Genomic DNA, 21,211 nt, shown 5'->3' on the forward strand with positions numbered 1-21,211 from the left:
ATGATGGTGGTGAATATTTTAAAATGTGAAGACTTGAAGACTTGAGAGAATAATATTTTAACTTTTGAGATTACAGGTTAAGTTCATACTAGTTAACTTTTGGTAGTATGAATAGTAAGATAATCTCATTTTCTGATGCCAGTTTTTCTCTTGTTTCCAAGATGATTTATGTTAACACTTGGTGGAGCTCTTTTATAAGTTAGCACATTGTAAAAAATCTAAGTACAAGTCTTCACTAATTAGGAGTTATCATTAGGGTGGTTCAAGTGAACTAAATGAAATGATAGCTTAGTGTAGATAGCCTCTTCAAATATTGATTGTAGACTTTTATTTAAATTGTAATATACCTAATTAAATTTTTAACAATTTAAGTATTTTTCTCGAGTATTACTGTTTTTTCTCTCTCTTGCTTTATATAAATTTAGTACTTTTAATATGACTTTCTCTCCTATTTTTTAATTGTAGGTAATTTGAAAAATGTATCTTGGATTAATGAAGAAAATGAAAATCATTTGTAATTCTACCACGTACACATAATAATTATATGTTGATATATTTTACCTTTCCTTTTTAAAATATTTCACAAAATTGAAACAAAAATAAAGAATTTTGTATTCTGATGATTTTTCTCTTAACAAATCTTTAGTATTGTCATGTGTTTTAACAATCTTTTAAATGTTTTGAGGGTTTTAGTCCATGATATAACTATCACAATTCATTTAACTTCTACTTTAAGATATTTAGGCTATTTCCCATGTTTTGCTATTATCAATAATTCTTTGGACATCTATTATATTAAATCTTGACTCAAGTCTCTAGTTTTCATTGGAAAAATTCTTAAATTTGGAACTGAACACTTAAGAATTTTAATGCATGTTAACAATATGTCCTTTACTGACACTATTCTGAAGTTCAGTATTTTCCAAATATGTTTGTTGGAAAGTACTGTTATTTCCCTTTAAAAAATGCTTTTTCTTGTCCTTTGCCCATCTATTTCCCTCTATATTTTACTACTTCTTTTTGGTGATTCTTTTGACTGAGTAAGAAGAATACTTTTTTTCCCTTTTTTCTTTTCTTTTTTTAAAATTTTGTGCCTTAAGGTTCCTTCTAGCCATCTTTCAGGAAAGCAACCTTCATTCCTTCCCTGGAAAGATTGCCATGGCCGCACAACCAACCAAGGTATGAGGCCTTTTTTCTCGTGGGCTTTTATTACCTTTGAAAGTCAATTCTAGTTCCTCAGGGCTTTTTGGTAACAACCAGAGCCCAAACATGTCTCCTTTAGGCATGACATTCCAGTCAAAGTCTTGGTCAACAAAACATTAACAACTGGTCTTATTGGTTTTATGCAAAGAACCTTATGTCATTACTTACTTCTTCAGAATGCCAAATTCTGGAGGAATCAGGTAGGGAGAAAACTATACAGTGTGAAGGAAAATCCTTGTCCTTCTAATATTCACTAAAATTACATTTCCATTCTTTATATTTTCTTTTTAACCTCACTAAAAAAATTTTTTTTTCTATTACAGTTGTCCCAGGTCCTTTACCCATTTTTTAATTGGGTTGTCTGTCTTCTTGGTGTTGAATCATATAAGATCTTTATATATTTTGGAGATCAATCCCTTGGCTAAGGTATCATTGGCAAATATATTTTCCTATACGGTTGGTTCCCTTTTCATCTTGCTGCTGTTTTCTTTTGCTGAGCAGAAACTCTTTAGTTTGATGTAGTCCCATTTGTTTATCATTTCCTTTATTTCCCTTCCCTTAGGACATATATTAGTGAAAATATTGCTACATGGGTTATCTGAAATTTTCCTGCCTATGTTTTCCTCTAGAACTTCTATGGTGTCATGTCTTACATTTAAGTCTTTTATCCATCTTGAGTTTATTCTGGTGTATGGTGAAAGTTGGTGGTCTAGTTTCATTTTTTTGCATGTCCCTGTCCAGTTCTTCCAGCACCATTTGTTGAAGAGGCTCTTTTCAATTCATTTTATGTTCCTTCCCCTTTTGTCAAATGTTAGTTGACCATATAGACCTGGGTTTATTTCTGGGCTCTCTTTTCTGTTTCATTGATCTGTATGTCTGTTCTTATGCCAGTACCAGACTGTTTTGATTACCGTGGCCTTGTAGTATACTTTGACTGGTATTGTGATTCCTACTGCTGTGTTCTTCTGTCTCAAGATTGCTTTGGCTGTTCAGGGTCTTTTTTGGTTCCATATGAATTTTTGAAGTATTTGTTCTAGGTCTGTGAAATATGTCATTGGTATTTTAATAGGGACTGCACTGAATCTATAAATTGCTTTGGGTAGTATGGACATTTTAATGATGTTGATTTTTCCCATCCATGAGCATGGTATATGCTCCCATTTATTTGTATCTTCCTTAATTTCTTTCTTCAGTGTTATGTAGTTTTCTGAGTACAGGTCTTTTACTTTCTTGGTTAAGTTTATTCCTAAGTACTTTGTTTTTCTTGTTGCTCTGGTAAATGGGATTTTTCTTTTAGTTTCTAGCTCTGAAATTTTACTGTTGGTGAATAGAAATGCCTTCAATTTCTGAATATTGACTTTGTATCCTGCTGTTTTGCCAAATTCACTTACTAGGTCAAGTAGTTTTTTTGTGGAGTCTATAATGTTTTCTATGTACACTATCATGTCGTCTGCAAATAATGACAGTTTTACTTCCTCTTTTCCAATTTGGATGCCTTTTATTTCTCTTTATTGTCTGATTGCTGTGGCTGGGACTTCCAACACTATGTTGAATAGGAGTGGAGAGAGTGGACATCATTGTCTTGTTCCTGACCTCAGTGGAAATGCTCTCAGTTTTTGCCCATTGAGTATGATGTTGGCTTCAGGTTTCTCATATATGGCCTTTATTATGTTGAGGTATGCTCCCTCTGTTCTCATTTTGTTGAGAGTTTTCATCATAAATAGGTGTTGTACTTTATCAAATGCTTTTTCTGCATCTGTTGATATGATCATGTGGTTCTTGTCTTTCATTTTGTTTATGTGGTGTGTTATGTTTATTGATTTGCGAATATTAAACCATCCTGGCATCCCTGGGATGAATCTCACTTGATTGTGGTGTATAATCTTTCTAATGTGTTGCTGGATCCGGTTTGCCAATATTTTGCTGAGGATTTTGGCATCTATGTTCATCAGTGATATTGGCTGGTAATTTTCTTTCTTTGTTGTGTCTTGACCTGGTTTTGAAATTAGGGTAATACTGGCTTCATAGAATGAGTTTGGGATTTTTCCCTTTTCTTGGATTTTTTGGAATAGTTTGAGAAGGATAGGAGTTAGCTCTTCCTTAAATGTTTGGTAAAATTCTCCTGTGAAGCCATGTGTAGGGCTTTTGTGTGCCTAGAGTTTTTGATTACTGCTTCAATTTCACTAGCTGTTATCTGTCTGTTCAGGCTTTCTGTTTCTTCTTGATTCAGTTTTGGAAGGTTATATGTTTCTAGAACTTTCCCAGTTCATCCAGGTTGTCAGTTTTCTTGTTCATAGTAATTTCTTATAATATGTTGTATTCATGTGGTATTAAGTGTAATTTCTCCTCTTCTTGATTTTATTTATTTGAGTCCACTACATTTTTCTTGATGAGTCTGGTTAACTGCTTGTCAATTTTGTTTCTCTTTTCCAACAGCCAGCTCCTGGATTTATTGGTCCTTTGAATTGTTCTTTTAGTCTCTATGTCACTTAATTCTGCTTTAATCTTGATTATTTCCTTCTTTGTACTCCTCTGGGCTTTGTTTGTTGTTGTTCCCCTGGTTTTTGTAGATTTAGAGTTAGGTTATTTATTTGAAACATTTCTATCTTTTTAGGTAGGCCTGTATTGCTATGAACTTCCCTCTCAGGACTGCCTTTGCTTTGTCCCATAGTTTTGGGGCTCTTGTTTGTTCATTTTCATTTGCTTCTGGAAACTTTCTGATTTCTTCTGTGATCTCATTGTTAAACCATTCATTGTTTAATAGCAGGTTATTCAGTCTCCATGAATATGAATTTTTTGGAGTTTTTTCCTTGAGGTTAGTTTATAGTTTTAAGCCATTGTGATCTGAGAAGTTGCATGATATGATTTCAATTTTCTTGAATTGGTTGAGGCTTGTTTTGTGCCCTGCCATGTGGCCTATCTTTGAAAATATTCCATGTGCATTCAAAAAGAGTGTATATTTTGCTTCTTTGGGGTGAAAAGTTCTGTGTATCATTTAAGTCTATTTGATCTAGAGTGTCATTCAGTGCCATAATATCCGTGTTGGTTATTTGTTTGGAAGATATATCTGTTATTGACAGTGGGGTTTTGAAGTCCCCTACTATGAGTGTGTTGCTGTAGATATCTTTCTTGAAGTTCTCCAAGATTTTCCTTATGTATTTGGGTGCTTCTATTTTTGGTGCATAAATATTTACACTGGTTATATCTTCTTGATGGATTGTTCCCTTAAGTATAATGAAGTGTCCTTCTTTATCTCTTTTTATGGCCTTTGTTTCGAAGTCTATTTTGTCTGAATTAAGTATTGTTACCCCAGCTTTTTTTTTCATGTCCATTTGATTGGAATATTTTTTTCCATCCCTTCACTCTCAGTCTCTGTAGATCTTTTGTTCTGAAGTGGGTCTCTTGTAGACAGCATATATATGGGCCATGTTTGCTTATCCATTCAGCTGCCCTATGTCTTTTGATTAGAGCATTTTATCCATTTACACTTAAGGTTATTGATAGGTCCTTACTTATGTCTGTTTTCCCATTTGTACCTATGTTTCTCTCTCTCTCTCTCTTTTTTTTCTCCATCTTCTTAAAGCAGTCTCTTTAGCATGCCTTGCAATGCTGGTTTGGTGGAGATGTACTTCTTTTAGTAGTTTTGCCTTGGGAACTCCTTATTTTGCCTTCCATTTTAAGTGAGAGCCTTGCTGAGTAAGGTCGTCTTGGTTGTAGGCCTTTGCTTTTCCTTTTCACTACTTGGAACATTTTTTGTCGTTCCCTTCTTGCTTGTAGTGTTTTTGTTGAGAAATCACCTGATGGTGTTACTGGAGCTCCCTTGTGTGTTACTAGCTATTTTTTCCTTACTGCCTTTAAGATTCTTTCTTTGTCTGAATTTTGACGTTTTAATTATGTTATGTCTTGGAGTGGGCCTCTTTGGATTCATTTCATCTTGATTAGGATTCTATGTGCTTCCTGGACTTATGTGACTTTTCTCTCATCAAGTTAGGGAAGATTTCTTTCATTACTTTTTCAAACAAGTTTCTATCCCTTGCTCCTCCCCTTCTCCTTCTGGTATTTCTGTTATATGGATATTATTATGTTTCATGTTATCCTGAAACTCTCTTAACCCCTCTTCATTGTTTTTGAGTCTTTTTTCATTTTTATGGTCTGGGAATTTTTTTCTACCTTGTCCTCCAGCTCACTGATCTGGTCCTCTGCTTCCTCTAACGTGCTTTTAATTTCCACTGTGTTATTCATTTCAGATATTGTATTTCTCATTTTCTCATGGCTCTTATTGATAGTTTCTGTGTCCTTTTTCATGCTGATGTAGTTCTCAGTTAAGTTCCTTGTAGCTTCCCTGGAGTTCTCTGTAGTTCTTACTGAGCTCCTTGAGCATCCTTATAACCATTATTTTGAACTCTGTGTCTGGTAGTTTGCCTCAATTTCATTTAGCAGTCTTTCTGGGGATTACTCCTTTCCTTTCAATTGGGGGTTGTTTCTTTGTCTCCCCATTTTAGGTGACTCTTCTTGTTTGTTTCTGCATATTAGATTGATCTGCTTTTAGTTTCTTATATATTTTGGATATCACCCTTTTTTAGATATATATTTTGCGAATGTATTTTCCCATTCAGTATGTTGTCTTTTTGTTTTGTTGAAGTTTTCCTTCATTGTGCAGAAGGTTTTTAGTTTGATATAGTCCTATTTATTTTTGCTTTTGAATCCCTTGCTTGAGGGGATGTATCCAAAAAATTTACTACTCAGACTGATGTCAAAGTTTAATTTGTATTCTTCCTCCTAGGAGTTTTATGATTTTATGCCTTACATTTAAGTTTTTAACTCATTTTGTGTTTATTTTTATATATGGTTTAACGGAGTGGTCCAGTTTCATTAATTTTTGCATGTATCTGGTCCAGTATTCCCAACACCACTTGTTCAAGAGACTGTCATTACTCTATTGTATATTTTTACCTCCTTTGTCTTAGATTAGTTGACTGTATAAGCTAGGGTTTATTTCTGGGCTCTATTCTGTTCTGTTGATCTACGTGCCTGTTTTTATGCCAGCACCTTACTGTTTTGATTATTATAGCTGTGTAATATAGTTTAAGACCAGGGAGTGTGACACTTTCAACTTCGTTCTTCCTTCTCAAGATTGCTTTCCTATTCGGGGCCTTTTGTAATTCCATATAAGTTTTAGGATTAGTTCTGGTTCTGAGAAGAATGACATTGGTATTTGATTGAAATTGCATTGAATCTGTAAATAGCTTTAGGTGTTATGGGCATTTTAACAATATTGATCCTTTCAGTCCATGAGTATGGTATCATATATCTTTCCATTTATTTGTGTTGTCTTCAGTTTCTTTTTCACTGTCTACAGTTTTCAGAGTATAGGTCTTTCACCTTCTTTGTTAAATTTAATTCTGGATATTTTATCCTTGTTGATGCAGTTGTAAATGGGATTGTTCTCTTCATTTTTCTTTTTGATTGTTCATTTGTAGTGTAAAGGAGTGTGATAGATTTCTGAATATTAATCTTGTATCCTGCTAATTTACTGAATTTTTTTATTCTGTTAATTTTTTGGTGTATTCTTTGGTTTTCTATATATGGTAATATCATGTTTTCTGTAAATAGTGATAGTTTTACTTTCTTCTTTTCTATGAAAGAGAGGTTTTTTAAGGCTGAGAGTATAGCCTCAGTATAATAGTGCTTGTATAGTGAGAAGATGTGTTCAGTGAATGCAGAATGTGTGTACTATGAGAGTGTATGTGTGTTTGAATAGTAAGATTAGTGAAAGATTTGTATGTGTAATGAGGACAGTAGCTTGATAATGTCCAGGTATGGAGAATACATTATTTTTTAAAAGTGATGCAAGCTTATTTGTGACCAAAGGGAAAAAGCTTAGAAAGAAAACAGAGAGGAATTAATAAACTAAGTCTTGAAGAAGGTAAGAGGTAATGTGATCCAAAGTGGGAGGTAGGGAGACATTAGGATTGTTAATTTGAGAGTTGAGGAGAATGTGCATTTGTCAAAATCAGAAAAGAAGAAAAACTTAGGTTGAAGATCTGGAGACATTTTGAGGAAGAATGGACAATATGGTAATTAGAAATTATTTGATGTGGAGAAGAATGTTGAGGCTTTAGGTATTTTGGTTCTTTAAACTCAATAAAATAAAAATCAGGAGTACAAGATAGCACAATAGTAGTACAGAACTCTTGGTAAGGTAATGAGATTAAGGATTTCAGTGGTGGAAATGTTAGGAACATCATTGTGGAAATGTAATAAGGAATTATCTCAAAGGAATAGAACCATAAACTTTCTAGTCTTTAATTTCTTAGTCTGAATAATGAGAGGTGATTCAGATGACCTTTTCAGGTAGAAAAATTTTGAATAAACTGAACTAAAAACAAAACAAAACATATAAAGCTATATTGTAGGTGAAAGAAGGACAGATATGTCAATAGAACAGAACAGAAAATCCATAAATATTAGAATTCACATGTATATCAGTAAGTCTTTGCACACAGAGATGCAAAAGCAATTCAGTGAAAGAAGGACATTTCTTTTAGCAAATGATACTGGAGCAACTGGACATCTATATACAAAAGATGAACTTCAATTCCTGTCTCACACTATTTATAAAAATTAACTGAAATGAATTATAGACTTAAAGTTGTGGAAGATGACATAGGAGAAAGTCTTTGTGACCTTGGGTTACATAGAAATTTCATAGATATACCACTGAAAGCATGATCCATAAAAGAAGTTAATAAATTGAGCTTCATCACAATTAAAAACTTAAGCTCTTTGGAATATCCTGTTTAAGAAAATGAAGACAAGCCACAGAGTGAAAATTTTTGTAAAATATTTGAGTCTACAATATATAAATAACTCTTACAATTTAGTAAGACAAAATGAATAAAAAATTGACAAAAGATTTAAAAAGACACTTCACCAAAGAAGAGAGATGAATGTTTGGTGAGATTTGAAAAAGTACTCAATGTGATTAGTCCTTGGGAAAATGTACAACTACATACCTACTAGGAGAGATAAGAAAACAAACAAAAACCAAGTGCTGGTGGGGATATGAAGCAACTGGTACTCTCATTTGTTGCTATGGGAATAAAAATGGTGCAGCTACATTGGAAAACAGTTTCAGTTTCTTATAAACTTAAACTTACATTTAAGATAGAATTAAGCCATTTCCCAATTAGATGCTTTCCCAAGAGAAATGAAGCCCTACATTTACTTAAAGACCTATAGTTAGCTATTTAGGATTAGTAGCCTTAATTTAACAGTGTATTCAACTTTTGTGCCCTGGCTGGTTTAGCTCAGTGGATTGAGCGTCGGCCTGCGAGCTGAGTGTCGCTGGTTCGATCTTCCAGTCAGGGTACATCAGAGAAGGAAAACTCTGACTCCAAAAAACCTCCGCTGCCTTGCGGCATACCTCTTCTGGGGAAAGGCTAAGGGAGTAAACCCCGACAGAAAATCCGGAGCCGGAGTCCCTAAGGCGGTTTGACGTTGCAGTCAACACCGGCAACTCCTGCGGCGCACCTGAAGCCAAGCTGTATCGACTCCGTCTTTCCCTTGGACCCTTCAGCTGCGAAGAGAGGGGGGGTCTGCTGCATGGGCAACAGCAGACCCTCCATATCACCCTGCCCAGGCTCTGTAGCTTCAGCTCCACTGGAGAGGACACTCCAGCGTCATCGCAAGATGTCAATTCAACACGGGAGGAGACAGATGCCGTGTCACTCCCGAGTCGGACTGCACAGCCATTCTCGGCGGTGCAGATAGACACTTAAGAAGCTACACCATCGTCTCTCGAGACGGACGGCTGCCGACGACGATTCAACTTTTGTAATGGATAAACAAGTTGTGGCACATTCATATAATGGAGTGTTACTTGGCAATTAAAATGAATAAATGTTAATAGAACAATATGGATGAATCCTTAGAGGCATTATTGTGAGTGAGAGAAGCCAGATAAAAAAGGCTACAAAACATGTAATTCCATTTGTATGACATTCTGGAAAGGAATTGAAATCAGATCTGCTAGGGGTAAAGGGTCAAAAAACTCTTCTGCTTAACAAAACAAAACAAAACAATGAAATCCCAGGATTCCCAAGGAAGGTTATTTATGGTATGGAGAAGGTCATAAGGTCAGATAGTGGATAGTACTGAGACAGATATGGTGCTGTGGAATGAGTTTTGGATACACTGAAACCAGTAATGCTGTTGTTGATTGTTAACTCTGATTCATTGTGTACAATACCAGATCCAATGCTGATTACTTAAGAGCATCCTCACTGTTAATTTTCATGGTAACTTTTGATGAGACACTATTAACATCCCCATTTTTTGCAGAAAGAGGTTTGATTAGATTAAGCAAGTCACCCACAGTATGTTTAGAAATTGTTGAATGTTTGACACCAAAATCCATGTTCTTTTTATTTTTTATAGCATATGGGACTTTATTAAAGTAGATTTGGGGTAAATAAAAGGTGAAGTAGAGGCAAACTGCTGTCAATAATCTGAGCCAGAACAACTCAGAGTAAACACAAAATCCATGTTCTTAATGTAAATCATAGAGTGTAAGTCCCAGGAAGACAGGGAATTTGTTTTTGTTTCTGGTTTCACCACTGTATGCCCAAAGTCAAAACTATGGTAGTTGCATAATGAATATTTCTTGAAAATTTATTAGAGATCTCAGGGTTTTTGGAAGATATAAAAGAAAACAAGTGAGAAGATGAAAAAAAAAAAAAAAACAAAGCAAAAAACACCCTGTATGAAGATAAATATGATTTAAAAATGATTGTAAATTTGCTGGTTACACAGATGTTTTTCATTTAGGCATTTACCATATCAAATGACTGTATTAAATTGTTTTTGCTGCGTCCTAATAAAATCCGCTATTTTAAAAAGTGAATAAAATGATTGCAGAATATGATTGTGTAGTTAATTCTAATCTTCCTGATTTTGTAAATCTTTTCCCTCTAGCAAACCTCAGTGGCCTCCAGGTATGTTAGATCAGTTTAAGTGGATATTACTGTTTGTAATCAAAATGCCAGCTCTTTCCATATATTTATATATATTTTACATATAAAATCATATTTATCTAGGGAAGAAAACTAAATATTTCTTCTAAAGTTGAGACCTTAAGTAATATTTAAATTATCTGTTTGACTTAGTTCTTTAAAATGAACCACATTACAGATGAGTTCAATGTTATTAAACTGGATGACTCGTTCACCAGCAAATATTTTTGTGTATCTATCCATATGCAAAGGAAATGACCAGTTTCTAACTAGGAGACTTCTAGAAGTAAATTAATTATATGTGTGAAGAAGAAAAACACTTTTATAAATATAGAGTTAACTGGAATGTGGCTAGGACAACAGCAGCAGCAAATTTTATAAATTATATGATATGAAAATGCACACATTTTGCTCATAGGAAAGTACCTCAGGTCCTTAAAAATCAGAGCCTATTTATATAACATTTCATTTAGGCATTTTATTGGGTTGGCTAAAAAGTTTGGTTTTTTCATAAGATGGCTCTAATAGCACTTAGTTGTCTTTAACTTTATTCAAAACGATTTTGTTAGATCGCATTGTGACAGCTGTTGTAACAGCGTGCATTAAAAAAAATCAAAACTGGTGAATTTCTGTGTAGCCATTTTAGTGTTGAAGATAGAAGAAAATATGCAACATTTTTGGCATTTTATGCTTTATTATTTCAGCTAAGGTAAAAATTCAACTGAAATGCCAAAAAAGATTTGTGCAGTGTGTGGAGAAGTTGCTGTGACTGATCAAATGTGTCAAAAGTGGTTTGCGAAGTTTTGTGCTAGAGATTTTTCCCTGGATGATGCTCCATGGTCGGGTAGACCAGTTGAAGTTGATAGCGATCAAATCAAGACCTTTATTGAGAACAATTAACCTTGTACCATGAAAGAAATAGCCAACATACTCAAAATATTCAAATCAAGCATTGAAAATCATTTGCACCAGCTTGGTTATGTTAATCGCTTTGATGTTTGGGTTCCACGCAAGTTAAGCGAGTAAAAACCATAACCGAATTTCCACATGTGATTCTCTACTTAAATGTAGCAAAAGCATTCCATTTTAAAAACAAATTGTAACAGGCAATGAAAAGTGGATACTTTACAATAACATGGAATGGAAGAGATCATGGGGCAAATGAGATGAACCAACCACACCAAAGGCCAGTCTTCATTCAAACGAGGTGATGTTGTATATATGGTGGGATTGGAAGGGAGTCCTCTATTATTAGCTCCTTCTGGAAAACCAAATATTAATTCCAACAAGTACTGCTCCCAGTTAGACCAACTGAAAGCAGCAGTTTAAAAAAGCATCCAGAATTAGTCAAGAGAAAACACATAATCTTCCATCAGGACAATGTAAGTCCGCATGTTTCTTTGATGACCAGGCAAAAACTGTCACAGCTTGTTTGGGAAGTTCTGATTCATTCGCCATATGCACCAGACATTACACCTTCGGATTTCCATTTATTTTAGTCTTTACAAAATTCTCATAATGGAAAATATTTCAATTCCCTGGAAGACAGCAAGAGGAATGTGGAAGAGTTTTTTGCTAAAAAAGATAAGTTTTGGGAAGATGGAATTATGAAGTCTGAAAGATGTCAGATGGTAGTGGAACAAAGCAGTGAATATGTTGTTCGATAAAGTCACTGGTGAAAATGAAAAATGTGTGATTTATTATTTCAGATGAATTTGTGTTGAATTGTATTGGCTCTCTCCTAATAAAATTTGCTGTTTAAAGAAATGAATAAAAGACCATATTCAATTTTAACAACTTTACTTTGTTTCCCAACCTTTAAAAGAATAAAAAAAGACTGAAGTTGTTGAAAACAGACACACTGAGAGCACTTAGGTTCAACAGGCCTTAGAGCAAAGAAAGGAACCAAAAACAACATAAGAAGTAAGCATAAAAATTCAAGAAGGATGGTATTTGGGAGGTTATTTAAAATCGCCTTTTTATATCTCAGTAATTTCTGAGAAATTGACCTTGTTATAAACACACATACAGAAGTTGATATTCATTCATTTTATTAAAATATAGTATTTTTTTAGTCATTGTAGCAATTTAGCAATGTATGCACACTTTTATGCTTAGTTTCAGAAATAGCAAGTATGCAATATAATTTTAAAATCTAATTTATTGAGGTATAATTTACATATACTAAAAATAAGCAGTTTTAAGTGAACAGTTCAATAAGTTTTGACAGATGTACTTAACCATGTAAGTAACACCATTAAGATACAGGAATTTTTTATTACTCCAGAAGATTTTCTCATTCTCCTTTGTAGTAATTCCCTAACACCCCTATAACTGTCCCCAGGCAGCCACTGATCTACTTTGTCACATTAAAGATTAGTTTACCTTTTCTAAAATTTCATATGAAAGGAATGTACCCATACCTAATGTACTGTATGTACCTATTTGTGTCTGGCTTTTTAATCTCAGTGTAGTAATTATGAGCTTTGTCTATGTTTATTAGTATTTTTCTTTTTTATTGTTGTATAATATTCCATTTTGTGGACCTCCTACAGTTTATCTTTTCACCTGTTTCTGGATATTGAATTGTTTCCAATTTGTGGTTTTTATGAATGAAGCTGCTGTTAATATTTTTGTACAAGTTTTCATTTCTCGTGTCTAGATCTTTAATGTAGGAGTAGAATTGCTAAATGTTATGAAAAGTATATATTTAGCTTTTTAAGGACTTGCTAAACTTGTTTTCCAAAATAGTTGTACCATTTTACAGCTTCACTAGCAATATTTGAGTGTTTCATTGCTCTATATCTCCATTGACTCCTGATATTGTCAGTCCTTTTAATTCTAGTCAGTGTACAGTTGTAATATAAGCTTTAAAACATTATTTCCAAAGTAACTAAAATTAAGGAAAAGTTTAAAATTGAATACTGATAATCTTTTTATTGTTTATAAATTTGATGACCAAGAGCAATTATTTTCCTAAAGCTTTTATATAATTGAGATTTCAAAACAATGTAAAATTGCGTCACATACTTTTTAGCTTTATTGTACTCTCCAGTTAAGACTAAGCAAATAGTTGTTAAAAAGAACATCAGATAATTTGATTTTTCTTTTGTTTTCAATTTAATTTAGGTTTTACCAATGAAACGATGTATTTAAATAGTAATATACATTTTTAGGGGAAAAAGTATACTAATGATGAAAAATATTCTGATAATGATAGTGATCACTAATTGAGTACTAATTATATGCCAGACATTATGCTAAGGGCTTTATATATATAATCTCATTTAATTCTTACAAAGTGAGGTATGTATTATTATTTTCACTTTACAAGAAGTCTATTATGGCTCTAGAGGTATGAACTTCACAATGTTAAAATAACTTGACTCAGTATATTAATAAAAGAGTGAGTTAATTAAAAGGATAAATAAGAAAGTGGGTTTTGTTATGGGCTCTAAAAATTTTAAACTTGGCTTTGTTGACATTGGATTATTGAAAAATCAAAATATGTACTTCAAAGAACTGAATGACCCCTAAGTTTCCACAATAAGTTGTAATTTAACTTTTTGATCTCTCTAGTATTTTTTTGCCTTACAATATAAAATTTAAGTGTTATTAGTGTAGAATTAAATGCTCTCAAGTATATGTCATCATAAGGATTTAAAAACTATGTTACGCTAAATGAAAAAAATCATGTATGACACAATTTTAACACAGTATTCAATGTGTGAATGATATAATGAAATATTTGAATCTTTTCTTTTTGTTTTCAGGAAAGTTATGTTCAGAAGAAAAAGGAACTATGGGGCATCTGTATCTTTATTGCAGCAGTTGATCTAGAAGAAATGCCATTTACTTTTACTGAGCTACAGAAAAACATAGAAATCAGGTAAAATTTTTTATGTCAGTATTCCCTCTAACATTAAAGAAAATTACATCTGAACTTTCCTTTTAAGCCCTAAGGAATTAGCGATAAATGTGAGAACTAAATGGAACATAAAGCAGTTAGGTCAGCTAGTGAACTATTCTCTCATGGGGCCCTCAATGGAAGTGTATTTATGCTGTACTTTCTTAAAAATATAACAGTTTGTGTCCTGGGGAAATTTTCATGTCTCTCACTACCTTTAAACTTTCTTAAATGTAGCTGTTGCTAATATGGACAGAAAAAACAAAGATTTATAAAGTAGCCTTATTATCTTTTAAAACCTTTGTAAAATTAGTGGGAATTATCTTAAAGGACTGTAGTTAAGATTTATTTAACATTGTTTAATGTAAAATATCTTATATACTTTTTGAGACTATATTCAGTTGAATATTCATTATAGTACTTGTCCTAATAATTACTTAATGTTTGTTTTTGAGCTTATAAGCCTTAAAAGAAGAGTCAACTGATTTATTTCCAATAATTCATGAACTTGAGAAGCCGTCTGAGACTTCTGATAATTTCATTTGCAGAGTATTTATGAAATGTAACAGTAAATAATTTTACCAAAAAGATAATAGTATATATTTCTTCTTGGCTAAAAGTCATCTAGAATTAAATATAATTGGTATTTTATTTAAATGAGCTACATTAAGTTGTTGCATTTTTAGGTGATACTTTTTCTTACTACCTTTATATAAAGTGGGGAAACACAGGCCTTGTATAGTCATATTTGACCTATTGCAGCAATTTTCAACTGGTATGCTGGAAGATTTTTTAAAAACATGCAGTACCTGACTATTTAGTCAGGAGCACTGACCTCTTTTCCCTTAGATGGTCAAATAAAAAAGTGACACAGCCAACACAACAATAGCCATTTGGTGTGAATGAATCAAAATTATACCTATGTTTTGCCAGAATTTTATTGTTTAGTTTATGTATACCATGAGATTAAAGGGGTTGAAAATTGCTGACCTATTGAATTAGAATTGGTTTACATCTTAGCACTTTTACAGTTTAACTTTATTAAATAAAATCACTAAATCAAAGTGGTTTTTATGTAGCTGAAAATTATATAAGTAAATTTTTACATTAATTTATTTATTCATTTAGCAAGTGCATTAAGTGCCTTCAGATGACTGGGAAGAATATGGATGTTTGGGTTAAGAGTTTAAATCTGTGCTCTGCTGTTTTACAAGCTCTGTTTTAGAGCAGATTGCTGAGCCTTTAGTCTCAAATTCCTCATCTGTGAAGTGAAAATTATTAGCTATTACAGAGAATTATGAGAATTAAATAACTTATAATGAGTAGATAGGTAAATAGTTTATAGTTAATGCCTGTAACACTGGTGGGGGTCTTGATCTCTTTCCTTCTGTATCCCTCTCCCCCTCTACCTGCTGTTCCCGCCCCCCTGTTCCCACCCCCCGCCCCCCCCAAGAAAAGGAAAGAAAGAAAACTTAAACAACTGTTAGGCATTGTGAGAAATAGTCTGTGATCTCAAGAAACTTAATCCACTGGGGAAGATAAAATTAAACAGATGACTAATACAGTGTTATGTAGCTCTCCATAGAGACTACTAAATAAATATGTCGTCGTCGTCGTCGTCGTCGTCGTCGGCAGCCGTCCGTCTCGAGAGACGATGGTGTAGCTTCTTAAGAGCCTATCTGCACCGCCGAGAATGGCTGTGCAGTCCAACTCGGGAGTGACACGGTATCTGTCTCCTCCCGTGTTGAATCGACATCTTGCGATGACGCTGGAGTGTCCTCTCCAGTGAAGCTGAAGCTACAGAGCCTGGGCAGGGTGATATGGAGGGTCTGCTGTTGCCCATGCAGCAGACCCCCCCTCTCTTCGCAGCTGAAGGGTCCAAGGGAAAGACGGAGTCAATACAGCTTGGCTTCAGGTGCGCCGCAGGAGTTGCCGGTGTTGACTACAACGTCAAACCGCCTTAGGGACTCCGGCTTCGGATTTTCTGTCGGGGTTTACTCCCTTAGCCTTTCCCCTGAAGAGGTATGCCGCAAGGCAGCGGAGGTTTTTTGGAGTCAGAGTTTTCCTTCTCTGTAAATAAATATGACAGAGAAAGGTATTACTTCTTTTGTCTATAAAATGAAAACATTTTCCTCTCAAAGCTTTTCCTAAAATTTTCTTCCTGCGTATTTACAGAGCAACCCTGATTTATAAACTGGGCATGTCATAAATATAGTAATGTATTTGGCACAATTTTTTCTTAGACATCTTTCAGTGTTCTGGTAACTATGTAGGAATGTTATCTGAATCATTGCTTCTTAAATGTGCTCTAGTGAAAGACAATTTTTTTAATTTCTAATATGTCATGGACTGATATTTTTTTTAAAAAGTAATATAAATCAAAATGAAAAATAAAACAATTATATTAGCCATAGGATCAAACTTTTTATTATAAGATTCAGCAAGTATAAAATGAGTGTCAAATTGCCATAAAATGCTTACTCTCAATTTCTGTACTTATTTATCTGTGGACTGGTAACAAACAATTCAAAGACCAGTATCAAATTGTGGAGCATTGCTCTAGAATATGTAATTATCTACAGTTCTATGTGTCTTAATTTTGGCTTTTTATGCCAGCCTGCCTGCCACTCTACCCTTCCTGTCCTTTTTCCTTCAGAGGAGGGCTACAAAAGGAATTCACCGTCATGTAAGTTAAGCCTAGAAAAAGAGGGCTTTGTAGTAACAATTCATAGTTTTCATGGTGCTCCATGGATAGATAATGCCTTATATCTCATAAAAACTAGAGCTGAGAGTGGTTCTTGAATAAATACTATTCTAAGGTTGAGTTCCTTTTCCCTGGATGTATCTGCACATTTGCTCCATTCTCTTTTCTGTGTAGCAATCTGATCATCTATTCCATATCATTTCTACCCTCCTTTATTTGCTTTTCCACGTAGCCCTATTCCCTTCTATTTCAAAGGAACTTCTATTCTTTTTGATTTTGTGCCTTTGCTAATAGCTGAAGCTTTTTATTTTTCCAGCTCTCAAGATATATATCTGAATGGTTCAGCCTCTTTCTTTTGAATGAAACCTATAACTATTTAGTTGTGGACAGACTATTGATGGGTTTGATGATTACCCTTGAGGACAGTCCAGGATGGGGATTCAGTCTGAACAGGAGAGGAGAGTATTCCCCTGTGGGGGAGTGGGTAGTTTTGGAAGTGGAAGTTCGTTATATAAAAGGAGATTGATTGAATCAATAAATTAAAGATAAGTGGATCCCAGGCTTTCTCACTGTCAAAGAAGAGTCATAAACATTGAAAAGAAAACCTTGGAATGAACAAATTAGTTTTATATTGGAATTGGATACATGAATGTGAACTTACGGTTTTAAAAACATATAGATAGACAAAGAAATAAATATATATGTATAGGTATAACCCTTTTTTATATTTTTGGTGATAACTAGATGTAGACATAGGTATATAGATATAGGGGTATAGGCTGAAGACTAGTGGATGTTTTTCCTCTTCAAATTCTAGGAAAATAAAAAAAAAGTAATTCCTTCCAAAGGTTATAATAGTGATTTTGTAGAGCTAATAATATTTTGAATTGAAATGTCTACGCTTTGAAAATGAAATAAAATGAATTTTTAAAATTACGATTCACTTTTTTCTTTCCTTTGTAGTGTCTACAAATTCTTTGACTTACTAAAAGAAATTGATACCAGTACCAAAGTTGATAATGCTATGTCAAGACTTTTGAAGAAGTATAATGTATTGTGTGCACTCTACAGCAAATTAGAAAGGTAAATAAAAAGTTTTGTTAGGATTACACCCTGGTTTTTCATGTCATTGGTCATGATTAGATTATATCTGGGAACTATTACATATTTAGTAAAGTTATTAGATATTACCCTTTAGACTTGTCCCCTTTGCTATTAGTTTCTTATTAATTCTTAGCTTTTAAAAAATTTATCCAATTGTATGCATTTGGAATGTTTCCTCCAAAATTAATTGTTTCCCTATCCTTTCATGTTTCCATTTCTTTTACCAAACTTTAAACTTAGTTCTCACTTTAGCCTCCTCTGCCAGAAGACTTCTAGTTCTGAACAGAAGAATGAACTAAATTTAAACTTCTTCGTAATGGTGTTACTTAATTTAGAAAGAGAAAACTTATTGTCAATGGATACTATATATAACCTTTACAGTACTACCAAGCCATGATTGTATTCCCAGTGGTGGTTTAGAAGACCTTTCATTACTGTTCAACTGGGAGAATGATGAAATTCAGATAAACTTGGGTTAAGTTTTTAATATACTTTTCATCGAAGTCCCCACTCCTAGTAGTGCAGTCCTTAATTTGGCATGTGCCTGTAACTGTTCATTTTGAGGCTCATTTCATTGGGTGAAAGAATATGAAAGTGAATGTTCTAGTCAAGTAGTTGTAAGGGGAGAAGGGAAAAAGAGGCATGTCCTCAAATAGTTCGGGGAGAATGAATATAGAGATAGACCTGAAAAGAAACATCTTCTCAGAAGGATGTTTCTATTTTTCCTTTTCTTCTTTTTTGTTTGTTATGTCAGTAAAACTTCAGAAGTGTGCTGGAGAATGAGAAGAGTGGAAAGAAAACTCAAAGATTGGCTTAGGGCTTTTTGAAGGAATTTTTCTTGATCCTGTTTTTTAATTGTAACATTGATCATTATTATTTTCATTTCTCTTTCTGTGTAGAGTAGAAGCTCTTTGCATAGGAAAAAAGGAAAAGAATTTTAAAAAAATTTTAATTATTAAAATATAAAGTAATTTGCATAGGGAATATGAATTAATTATAGAATACTTAGAAAATACAGAATGGCATAAATAAGAAAATATTAATGACCCAAACCTTTAACCCTGGAGACACTTAATATTTCTTTCCTTTGGATATTGTTTTACAGAGGAGATCACATTATATATATAGTTTTTGTCTTGCACCCATCTCCTTTTTTTTTTTTTTTTTAACCTAACAGGGACTTTCTAAATGCTTTTCTGTCCATTAAATTTGTTTATAGACTTTTATCTTATATCTTGGAGCTTATCCTAAGAATATTATCCTAAGTACAGAAAAACTCTAGAGATTTTTATCACATTATTTATTGGAAACTTATTTATGCATGACTGAAGTAAACAATGAAGTATTATAAATATAATCTAAATATTAAATATTTATAAATTAAAATTTGATGAAGACTAATAACAATATGGAAAATTTTTTCTTTTTTTTAAGATTTTATTTATTTATTTTTAGAGAGAGGGAAAGGGAGGGAGAAAGAGAAGGAGAGAAATATCAATGTGTGTTTGTCTCTCACATGCCCCAAATTAGGAACCTGGCCCACAACCCTGGCATGTGCCCTGATTGGGAGTCGAACCGGTGACCCTTTGGTTTACAGGCTGGTGTTCCATCCACTGAGCCATACCAGCCAGAGTGGAAAAAAATTTTTCTAATGTTAAATATGTAGAGTAGGATATACTATTGGGTTGGCCCAAAAGTTTGTTTAGTTTTTTTCAGTACAATGGCTCTAGTAGTGCTTAATTGTCTTTTTCATTCAAAACAATTTTCTTAAATTGTATTGTGACAGCTGTCATATCAGTGTGCATTTAAAAAAACATCAAAATTGGTGAATTTTTGTGCAACCATTTAATACTGAAAATGGAAGAAAATATGCAACATTTCTGGCATATTTCAGTAAAGGTAAAAACACAACTGAAATGCGAAAAAAGATTTGTGCAGTGTATGGAGAAGGTGCTGTGACTGATTGAACATGTCAAAAGTGGTTTGTGAAGTTTCTTGGTACTGTTGACATTTTGGTCAAATAATTCTTTGCTGTGGGGCTGCCTTATGCATTAGAAGATATTCAGCAGCACCCCTGGCTTCTATCCACTAGAAGCCAATAGCAAGAGATAGCCAGCATACTCAAAATATCCAAATCAATGAAGTTATTTGTGAAAATGAAAAATGTGTCTTTTATGGAAAAAAATTAATGGATTTTTTTTTTTTTTGGCTAACCCAATATAACTATAAAAGGAAGAAACCCAGACACTAATGCATTGAATGAAATGACTGAAAAGAAACATACCAAAATGTTAATTAAGGCTTTGTATCAGTAACTTACATATGTGCTATCTATGTAAAAAATTAGACAAAAACTCTCTAAGCAAATATTTAAGAAAAATCTATTCTGTAAAGCCTGGTACTTCAAAATCTGGTACCAGAAATAATCATCAGATTCTTTCTAGATACAGAATTTTGGTCTGAATGATTTAAAATACAGTCCTGATTTTTTTTCCTGCTGTAATAATTTTTACTGGATGCTTCTAGGTTTTTTGCTCTGCTTTATGATCTCACCTAATACAGGAACTTAATGAACAAAACAAATGAGCAAAATAGAACCAGAGGCATGGATACAAGGAACAGACTAACAATGACCAGAGGGGAAGGGAGAGGGGGAGAAGGAGGAAAAAGAAGAGGAAGGGTCTAGTCAAGGAACAGGTATAAATGACCCTTGCACATGGATGACAGGGTGGGGATTGACTGTGGGAGTGGGGGCAGGTGGTGGCAGCCGAGAGCAACAGGGCAAAAACTGGGACAACTGTAATAAAATTAAAAAGAAATCTACTTGGGTATTTGTTTGTGTTTTATCTCTTTCCTTTACCCATCACAGCTTCTAGTGATGCATTATATTTTTTATTCTCTTGGAAACTAAGGGAAAGTTAGAAAAGAAAGTTAGAAAATATAATATTGTGTGGACAGTTTTAAAGTTTTTAGGTTTTTCCTAACTTTCATTCCTTTTAGGCCAGTGTAAACACTGGTTATTGCAGGTTAGTAAATAGGACACAGGTCAGAGTTCACAAAGCATTTTCTTTAAAGTAAGTAGTCTGGTATGATGCTCTATCAAAAAAAGGAGTCCCCACTAGAACTTAATGGTGAAGAGAATATAATTTTTTGAGTCAGAGAGATTTGGATTCTAATGTGAGCTCCAACATGTATTGTGTGATCTTCGACAGGTATATTATCTGACTTCAGTGCTTAGTTTTCTAATGTGTAAATTGAGTTCATAGTAGTGCCTACTCT

General features: G+C 33.6%; 1 protein-coding gene across 1 annotated transcript in view; it reads left to right on the forward strand.

The window, feature by feature from the left end:
* Positions 1-21,211, forward strand: part of RB1 (RB transcriptional corepressor 1) — a 239,554-nt gene that overhangs the window by 36,009 nt on the left and 182,334 nt on the right. The window contains exons 3-4 of the mRNA XM_090258651.1: positions 13,991-14,106; positions 17,792-17,911. Coding sequence (XP_090114777.1) covers positions 13,991-14,106; positions 17,792-17,911 — 236 coding nt within the window. The remainder of the gene's footprint in view (positions 1-13,990; positions 14,107-17,791; positions 17,912-21,211) is intronic.

The sequence above is a fragment of the Furipterus horrens genome, unplaced genomic scaffold (genome assembly GCF_987537825.1).
Source record: "Furipterus horrens unplaced genomic scaffold, mFurHor1.1.pri manual_scaffold_12, whole genome shotgun sequence".
In the NCBI taxonomy this organism is placed as follows: Eukaryota; Metazoa; Chordata; class Mammalia; order Chiroptera; family Furipteridae; genus Furipterus; species Furipterus horrens.